The sequence below is a fragment of the Cucurbita moschata genome, unplaced genomic scaffold (assembly GCF_002738365.1).
Source record: "Cucurbita moschata cultivar Rifu unplaced genomic scaffold, Cmos_1.0 Cmo_Scf00113, whole genome shotgun sequence".
Taxonomy (NCBI): Eukaryota; Viridiplantae; Streptophyta; class Magnoliopsida; order Cucurbitales; family Cucurbitaceae; genus Cucurbita; species Cucurbita moschata.
Genome location: NW_019268629.1, coordinates 243,548 through 253,592, shown reverse-complemented (window position 1 = coordinate 253,592; position 10,045 = coordinate 243,548). Strand labels below are relative to the sequence as shown.

The 10,045-nt window shown below is 39.1% G+C and overlaps 1 protein-coding gene across 1 annotated transcript; it reads left to right on the top strand.

Annotated features, from left to right (window-relative positions):
• Nucleotides 1–1,410: 1,410 nt before the first annotated feature.
• Nucleotides 1,411–7,472, top strand: LOC111439873 (protein FRIGIDA). The gene is made up of 3 exons (XM_023077341.1): nt 1,411–2,691; nt 6,197–6,372; nt 6,526–7,472. Exons 1-3 carry the CDS (start codon nt 1,614–1,616, stop codon nt 7,258–7,260), a joined length of 1,989 nt encoding a protein of 662 aa, XP_022933109.1. The 5' UTR covers nt 1,411–1,613; the 3' UTR covers nt 7,261–7,472.
• The last annotated feature ends 2,573 nt before the right edge of the window (nt 7,473–10,045 follow it).

Sequence of the window (10,045 nt, the reverse complement as noted above, 5' to 3'; positions counted from 1 at the left end):
CCCTAAACCCTAAACCCTAAACCCTAAACCCTAAACCCTAAACCCTAAACCCTAAACCCTAAACCCTAAACCCTAAACCCTAAACCCTAGGGATACAAGCATTGGGCCCAAACCCCTTTACTCTCCCAAACTATAAATACACACTTTCTATAGACATACACTTCTATAAACACCAACAGACACATAAATCACATCACTAAAATACACACTACGTTCACACTTACACAAACTACTCTATTTTCATCCTGAATCAGGAACACTACAACCACACTCACGCAACGTATATCCCCTTTTACTCAATCAATGCCAAAAGACATTCAAATACAAACATAATCAAGTTCTAAACACCCACACTCAAAGATACATCACCATTCTCAATAACAATAACCCCTAACTCCAACCAATTTATACCTACTCCTTAACCCTGTCTGATGTATAGATCTGACACCTCCTTTTAAGGTTAGGCACCCTCCACTGTGCGCACAAGCCGAAGGCGTAGTGGCAATTCCTTCGGTTACTGCTGTATCCTCATCCAGCAGAGCGGGGTAGAGATACAGAGGTTTGACGTTAGACATTCAATAGGCTATTATCTTATACTCCTATCGCGGGTTGGTATTCTTACTTTTCTGATGGATGGTTTTCGTTGTTGTTAACATAAATCAGGACTGATCAATCCGTAGGGCTCCATCCACTGAGTGCCAATGCCGAAGGCGTAGTGGCATTTCCTTCGGTTACTGCTAAATCCCTTTAAGGGTGACATCTTGTAGCAGGGTGAGTGAGGAAAAAGCTTATTAAGTCTCGCTTTCTCCTGTTTTTAAACGTTTTGTTAACGTTTGGGCATATTAATGTGCTCCCTTTCTGAACTCTTTACCTCTGAAACTATCCCATCTTTGAATGGATCACAGCAAGTAAGCCACAACCCACTGTGGGCCGTTTCCGCAACTTAGTGGTATTGCCAGCGGATGAAAGCACCCTCCACCCAATTGCGGGGTGAAGCGCTGAGGTGAGTGGGGAGAAATAGCTCGAACGTTATTAAGTCTTGCCATATCTAGTTCTGCACCATCCTATATTTTTTATACCACCAATCCTATATTTTTGCAAGGGGGAATTTTTCGTCATAATGCTTATTACCCACAAAACTTATTGAAAGAAAGAGGGGGATTTTTTCGTCATAAAGCATATTACCCACAAAACTTCTTGAAAGAAAGAGGCTTTCCTTACAACAATTTATATTAACTAACATTAAGATACGTGGAAAGCAACTTGACTTGTGGTTATAAGTGCAAAAGAGTTGGATTTGAGCGCAATCAGGTGACATTCAGCTTCAATTACCAAACTAGAAAGAGCGGACAACTAGGCATGAGGAGACTTATAATTTGGCCCATATATAAATTTTATATTAAAGACAATTAAAATTTTAAAGAAACCCTAATCTTCTTCTTTCATCTTCTCCTATCTTTCCTTCATCCCAACCTTTCGCAGCTCTCTCTTTCCGCCCGTTCCAGCCTAAACTCCAACCTTCCTCTCCAAATTCGATTTATGAATATGACGTTTTCACCATAACCTAGAACCTTAAGAAAGAGATCCTCAAGCCGAAGAAATCAATTTCACTCATGGAAAATGACGCCATGGCTGCCGCTGTTGATTCCCTCATGGAAGCCGTGAAGGTGGAAGAACATTCGGAGGCATCGAAGACTGATGCACAATTGGAGAAAGGTTCATGTCAATTACCAGAACTTGGATCAGAATCAGAGCCTCAGGAAACTCAATTTCCGTTTCTCAAATTTTCATATATTGATGAACTTGGCAGCTTATCGAGTGCGATTCATGCATTCCAGTGCCGATTGAGCGAATTGCAGGACCATCTAGGTTCCATTCACAACGCCATAGATGCACGTTCGAAACGACTTATCTCCTCATCCAACTGTTTGCTGGATAATCATCGACCACTGCTATCGGTCGGTGATGGAAAAATTGCTCTACCTTACAATTCTTCTTCTATCGTCGCAACCCTAAAACGTGGACGAAATCCTGTTTCTTCGAGCAGCCATCTGTTGCGTAGTCCTAGAAACAATCTCCCTGAAACTAGTAGCGATTTCGGTAAAAATGACGGAAAAGAAGCCATGGATAAGCAACCAGAATCCTCCCCTCTCTCCGAGCTTGAGCATCTCTGCGAAACGATGTGCAGCCGTGGCCTACGCAAGTACATAGTTTCTCATCTCTCGGACCTCGATAGCCTCCGGCATGAAATTCCGCTTGCTCTAAAATTTGCTCCCAACCCGGCTCAACTCGTGTTCGATTGCATTGGCCGCTTTTACCTTCAGGGCAGAAAAGCCTACAGCAAGGATTCTCCTATGGTTCATGCTAGACAAGCCTCCGTCCTCATCTTAGAACTTTTTCTGATCTCTGGTTCAGCTGAGACTGAAAATGACAGAAGAATAAAAATTGAGCCCTCCTTGAAGGTGGAAGCTCATCGTGCTGCCATTGCCTGGAGAAAAAGAATTGTTAATGAAAGTGGTTCCTGTAAGGCTAGCGACATAGATGCCAGGGGTTTGCTTCTTTTTCTTGCGTCTTTTGGAATTCCTACTGTTTTTACAAATAATGATTTAAGGGATCTCTTGCGATCGAGTAATTCAAAGGGAATATCGAATGCCCTTCGCCGTTCGCATGGTCTTTGTACACGTATTCCTGGTATGCAATTCCAACTCGTCTGACTTTTCGAAAGAATACATGCTTTTCCCTTGTCGTCTATCTCTTAATGGATTAGTTTCATTGCTTTATTGCCTTGCTTAAAAATTGGAATTAGCTTCCATTTTTTAACTTTTTACTGCGTGGTTCTTGTTTATATCTGATTTAACTTTTGTTCATAATGCTGCTATTGTGTCTGATATGTTAGTTAGTATTAGACTAGTGTAAGGTATCTTTCTTATTTTCGATGTATTCTTTCAACAAAAGAGCCAAAAGCTAATACAAGATACCCCAACCTTTCGGGAGGATTGGGACTCCTACAACAAGTTTTTTCTTACAAAATGACCAGCTACCAAACAAAACCACCAAAAAACCAATATACACAGGAATACAAAAGCACACAATACAAAGCCAAAATAACATGACCAACATTCCGTGTTTCCTCCTCCTAGCATGCATATGAACTATAGGAGGTCTAACATTTCCCCCTGGTTTCAGTGTCACCTAGTCTCCAAGGTGAAACGCATGAAACTGTTTTTTCCATGACTTCATACAATTTCCATGTGGCTTCTTAAGTTGGTAAATCCTTTCATTGCAATATTGCCAGAGCTTGCATTCTTTTGATACCCGTAAACCTCCCGGGGTTCTGTGATTCATTTGAACTCATCATTCAAAATAGGGGGTCTTTTCTAGACTGTGTGGGTTGTCCCTACTTCTTTCTTCAGTTTGGATATGTGAACGACGTAGTGGATAGACGTTGTTGGTGAGAGCAAACCTATAGGCAACTAACCCAATTCAAGATATAATGCGATAAGGACCAAAAATACTTGGGTGTCAGCTTCTCGTTGTGTTGTGTGGTGACTGAGTGTCGATGACAGGGCCTCAATTTCAGATACACCTTTGTGAATTTCATCTCAGTTCATTTACAATCTACTAATTTTTTCATGCAATTTTGGGCTGTATCAAGATGGTTCTCACGACTCATTGTGGGGCGACCATAAACAACGTGAAATGGTGTGATGCCAATCGAAATATGATAGGCAGTGCATTTCCAAAATTTTGTCCACGACAATTGGTCAATCTACTTTTAGGGCTTTTCATTGTAGATGCACCATAAATAAGTCTCTAACACTTGTTAACCACCTCCATCTATTTGTCAAATTGAGGGTGGTAGGTCTTACTCCAATGGAGATGTGTCGTGAAAATGGAAGAGCTCAACCCAAAAATGGCTGAGAAATATGCGATCAAGATTAGATATAACAGAGCATGGAAACTCTGATAAAGGCACTAGCCACCCTTTTGTCAGTAAATGGGTGGGTCAGGGGACTAAAGTGCATATACTTGCTCAAGCGGTCAACCACCTCTGAAGTCATATTTCACCCTTCTGATTTTGGCTCTCCCTCAATAAAATTCATGCTTATGTCTTCCCTAATTGGTATGTTGCTTGTAGTGGTTGTAGCAGTCTTGCTAGATAAGTAGTCAAGATTTTGTTTTGTTGGCAAACTACGCATTTTTCCACATCTTCCTTAATGTTCCTCTTCATCCCAACCCAATACAATTTCCTGTCAATCTCTTCTATGTGCGTCAAAACTTGGAGTGACCTCCCAAGACAGAATCATGATATGCATGTAAAACAGCCCCAAGTAATCTTCCACATTGATCTATCGTTGTATTACTTCTGTTATAGTTACCAAACAAAGTTGTTTTTATCTCTGGACAAGGTTAGCTGGAGGTTCCTTAGGAAAGATAACAATGTCAAAGGTGGTTTCCATCGTCTTAAGTGGGAAAAGGTAAAAGTTTGACCTTGAAGAAGGTGGCCTTTGAATTTTTGGCCTCAAGCTTTAGAAATCAAGCAATTTTAGTTAGGTTGATATACTGTGAGGAAAGAGATAAATAATGGAGAAAGATCGTTGTTGCTAAACTTGGTGTCGTTGAGAGGATTAAAGTGATGGAAAATATTGTGTAAGCAATAATCAAAATCTTAACCTTTGCTAAACAAAAAGAAAAATTGGATAATGAGAGTGGAATCCAATGGTTAAATAAAATTCTAATTAAAGTAGAACAAAAATGGTGATTGAATCTTTAAGTTCACCCATATATAGGTACAAGAATCAACCTAATTAATGCTACTAACTTGCAAGTTAAAACCACATTAGAAGTAGAAACTCACAAAACTTAAAAAGAGAACTTTAAAGGCAAAAAACTGAATTGTTAGATCTAACTTTAAATAGGAAACATGAAACATTAAACTTAAAAAATTAAATGTAAAAATGAAAGAACTCATAATTCAACAGTTGGCCACCAACATTGACTAAAAGTGTGTCCAAAAACCTTGTATGAATTTGTCCATAGAAGCGTGGAAGCACATCTTTCCCTTAAATGAGCTCATACAGCAGATCACTCATGTTGGCAATGAATCCACCACCTATTTTTAGAGAGATCTATGGATCAGTATTGAAACTTCAGAATTTTCTTACCCTCTTTATTTGCCTTTTCTAGCAAAAATGTGTCCACCATTCGGGAGATAGGGTCAGTTGAAGGAAAACTCACCCAAAAAGGTCATTTTCTTTTCTTAGGGAGTATTGTTCCTGCTTGTAAACCCATGACATAGTTTGAAGAAGAACACCACGGTTTCCCATATTGCAAAGTTGGTGCTCACTGTGCAAGGAAGAAACAGAACCACAAAGTCTTCTATTTATTTCGTGTCCATTTGCTCTATTTATTTGTGTCCATTTGTTCTATTTATTTCGTACCCGTGACAAACTTCAGAAGAACACTGGATGCCCATCTCACCAAATTGGTGCTTACTATGCAAGGAAGAAGTCAAAACACAAAGTCATCTATTTATTTTGTGCCCATTTGCTCATCTTTTGGGATTGGATGCTACCCATGCTCAGCTGTTTCACTGCCTTATCAAAGGAGCCGCCACATGCACACAGCATGCTATCTTTTGCCCTTGAAGCACATCCTTTGATGAGAGAGGAAAACCCTTGAGCCCATCCATCATCAGGACATTGTTATGGTTCACATGGAACAAAAAAAAGCAATCAAATGTTCAATGAAAAGAAGAAAACTTTTGATAGTTTGAATCGTTGTCTTTTTTGCCCTCTATTAGTATGAAAACTATCCTCAATTTCAGAGTTATTGCATGGTTTCTCTTTTCAGCTGGAGGTTTTCTTTCTAAACCTTCCATGGATTAGGCATCGACTTTTTTCCTCGTTAACATTTTGGAAGTCCATCCCTTCAGTTTTTGTTTCTTATAAAAAATTAAATTAGAATTAAAAAAAAATAGTTAACTTTAAATTGCATTTTCTCCACAATTAAGAATTCGAGTTTTAGGTATTTTATATGCTCATAAGTGCATAAATAGTAATACTTGACGATTTCAATTTCCTTAATAGCTGTAAGTTGCTTGTTCAGCCTTGGAGTCTGATTGGCATATGTTTGTTTGCCACTGGGTTTAGATCAAATCCCATTCTCATTTGGCTGCTTGACTATTATATAACAGACATTATAAAGGGGATGGTGAAGAAGAGTATGAATGTTGAAGCTGTTGATATTATTTATGCTTTTGGTTTGGAGGATGTATTTCCACCACAGGAAATTCTGTTGTCATTTCTCCAAGAGTGTGATGAAACGTGGAAAAAAAGAATAAATGAAGTACGAGGTTCAACCATGCAGCTGGTATGGTCTCAATCTATGGGCATTAATTTAGCCTTTATTTAATTATAGTTCCTTCATTCATTCTTTTATTTTAGTTCTGTTCCAACACCATTAGCTTGTTCCTTTCCTTATAGAAATTACTTACCTATTGAGTTACTTACATGTTTTTGTCAGAGACGAGTGAGTGAAGAGAAATTGGGTTCTCTGAAATGTGTTCTCAAATGTTTGGAAGATCACAAGTTGGATCCTGTGAAGTCTCTTCCTGGATGGGAAATTCACGAAATGATAAAAAACTTGGAGAATGATATTGTGGAACTTGGGAAACGAATGGAAGATAATGCGAGTATGAAGAGAAAAACAGATGAAGCTTCCACACAGAAGTATCCAAGTCAGGAAACAAAGCGATCGCGGACAGTCGAAAGTAAAGGAGGATTTCCTGTTACATCTTATCCACCAGTCAATGGCTTGTTGGAACAAAATGCAGCAGCTACATTATTTGATGGTGCAGGTGTCGATCAGTTCGGTAATTACCAAATGTCTTCGTCTTTGCGTGGATCGAGTTTGGTTGAAACTGCAGTTTTACCCGCCGATATGGATATTAGTATCTCCAATGCTGGAATGGATAGCAGCAACGAAATGGGGCAAACTCGGGAGTTAGCTTTCAAAGATGTATCAGTAGGGCAAAGCTTTATTCAACAACCTATGCCGACGACACTTACGACAACCCCTACGCCACCGCCACCCGTTGTGTCTCATTCAGCCGTAGAGGGGGGGTTCGTTGATCTGTATCATTTTGGTGATGCGGTTGTGTTAGAAAATGATGTACCCAAGAGCAGCAGTACTGAAACGAGCACTTTGCCTCACGTTCGACTGTCCAGTCATCCCCATCCTCCCTATTTCTACAATTGACCCTTAATATCCCTCTGTCTCATAATATAACAGAACTGCTGCTTCAACTTTTGGATAGGATTGTTGAAACACATTTTCTTGTATCAGCATCTGAGAAGGGATGGATGTTTGTCTTTTAGATTTACTATGTATTCGCTGATACAAAGTTCGTTACTCAACTTATGCATGTAAACTTTTCATTTTAGTGATATAACAAATCTTATTTTCTTAAATTGAGATAGAACTTCAACAACAATCCAAAAGTCAATTTTTTTTAATTGTTTGTATTATACTTCTCAAATTTTAGAGGTTGGTTTAAATTGTAGCAATTTTTTTTATTTTTTTATTTTTTTATTTTTTTATTTTTTTAACTTAAGGATTCAATTTTGATCATTACAGTTCTGAGGGTGCTTTGTATAGTTTGAAATATTTAGAAGCTTAATTATAACATTGGTCAAATTGAAAGTTTATAATGTGATGTAATAAATTAAGTGTATAGGTATATTTATTGTATATATATATTTTTTTTAAAAAATCCACATTTCTTTAAGATAAAGATGGGTAAGAGGCGGATTGTTTCAAAAAGTTTAGGGCAGTTTCCTAAACTCGCCCCTTCAACTAAGAAAGTGCCAAAATCCATGTGAGGATCTATAAGACTATTAAAATTTGGAGTCCTTGCCACGAAGAGGTTAAAGGATTGACTGCAAAAGACATCTCATAATTATTATGTCAAGCTGGAGACTATTTGGTACGAGTAGAACGTCGGAGTGGAACTGATGTATTAGGTGGGACAGGATTAGAATTAGTGGGTGAACCTGGATAAGGAATAGAAGGTGGAGGAGATGTCGAAATAAGAGGAAAATGGATGTTTGAGTAGGATGAATCATGAAATGGGGAAAAAACTAATGTCAAAGTTTGTGAAGATGATGAAAAAAGAAAATCATCTTCACAAAATTTAACCTCACGACTGATAAAGAATTTGTGAGATTGTATGTCATACAACTTGTAAACTTTGTAACCATTAGGATATCCTACGAAAACACAAGGAATTGTCCGAGGTTCAAATTTTTGCTTAAGATGTACTACAGTTGCATAATATTTATAGCCAAAAAGATGATGAATGTAGGTGGTCTTTTGTAGAGTGTTTTAAAGGGTGTCATGTTAGACAAGAATAGGGATGGTGTTCTATTTATTTATAAGATAAACAACAGTTAAAATGCATTCTCCCAAACATTAAGTGAAACCTGTGACTAAAAGAGAAGAGACCTAGCTACATTTAGGATATGACGACGCTTACATTCTATTGTTGTGGAGTATAGACACAAGTGCGTTGAAATTCAATGCCACAAGAGGTAAAAAATGGTTGCAAAGATAGGACTCAGTCACATTGTTTGATCGTACTATCTTGATAGTAATGTGAAATTGTGTTTGAACGAATTTAACAAATTTTATTAACACAGGGGTTTTAACATCTTTTAGGATGAAAGTTTTTTTATAGGTATATAATGTAATGTAACAAAAAAAAAATAATAATAAAGGCACTCGCAAGAAACACGAGATTTCCAGCGAGAGCCATGTATCTCGCACTGCAACCGCTCCTTCTATGCTTTTATAACTTCCCTCATGCCACTCCATCACGGCAAACCTTCAAGAGAGAAAAAAGAAAAAAGAGAAGGAAGAGTGAGCGAGAAAAGAAAGGGAAACTAAATGAAGAAAGGAGTTGGAAACGCGTTAGAAAATTTCGTTTTGTGTTCTCATCAGCGACGATAACACAACGGGAGACTCATAATATGAGACCCCACATCGGTTGGGGAGGAGAATGAAGCATTCTTTGTAAGGATGTGAAAACCTTTTCCTAGCATACACGTTTTTAAAATATTAAGAGGAAGTCTGGAAGGAAAAGCCCTTTTAAAATATTAAGAGGAAGTCTGGAAGGAAAAGCCCAAAGAGGACAATATCTGCTAGCGGTGGGCTTGGGTTGTTACAAATAGTATAAGAGCATACACTAAAAAATGTATCAACTAGGAGGATGAACCTGAAAGGAGAGTGGACACGAGGTCGTGTGCTAGCAAGAACTTTGGTCTTGAAGGAAGGTGGATTGGGGATCCCACGTCGATCGGAGAAAGGAATGAGTGCTAGCGAGGATGTTGGGCCCTGAAGGAGGGGTGGATTGTTAGATCCCACATCTGTTGGGGAGGAGAATGAAGCACACTGTGGAAATCTTTCCCTAGCAGACGCACTTTAGAAACCTTGAGGGGAAGTTTGAAAGGGAAAGCCCCTTAGGCTGCTACAGATAGAGATATTATGTGAGTGAATAGTAGTCGTGTTGTGGCCGAAAATTAAACGTAAAGGCAACGACAGAAGAGAGAAGTTGATTGGAGATTAGGGTTACGAATTCACGTGACAATCTGGCGGAGAAGACAGAGGTATCGAGACGGAGCTGAACTCGGAGCTTCTCTAGCAACCCATGACCCCAGTGTAGCCACATAGTCAGAAGGCTCGGGCCACGAAATCATACCCATGGCCCATGTCTGATTACGCAGCCCTCAACCAACGCACACGCCCACAATCTAGCTCAACCCAATAGAAGATTCTTGCGACCCAACATACGCTCACGGCCTAGTGTGCCACACGATGCAACGGATACCTACACGCCCGAGAACGTAACCCGACCCAACTCAAAGACCCGCGCGTGCTCTAGCCTCCTTATATATGCATGATGAGTGTAACTCACTCGACTCGGCTCGGCTCTGACTGAAGAAAAAAAAAAAACTTATTAGACTATGGTCTTAGATGATGTTATGAT

Bases quoted from the DNA above. Each gene is read 5' to 3' on its own strand.
- LOC111439873 (XM_023077341.1), top strand. From the start codon at position 1,614: ATGGAAAATGACGCCATGGCTGCCGCTGTTGATTCCCTCATGGAAGCC. The intron at 2,692-6,196 runs GTATGCAATTCC...ATTATATAACAG, and splicing joins TCTTTGTACACGTATTCCTG to ACATTATAAAGGGGATGGTG. The intron at 6,373-6,525 runs GTATGGTCTCAA...TGTTTTTGTCAG, and splicing joins GAGGTTCAACCATGCAGCTG to AGACGAGTGAGTGAAGAGAA.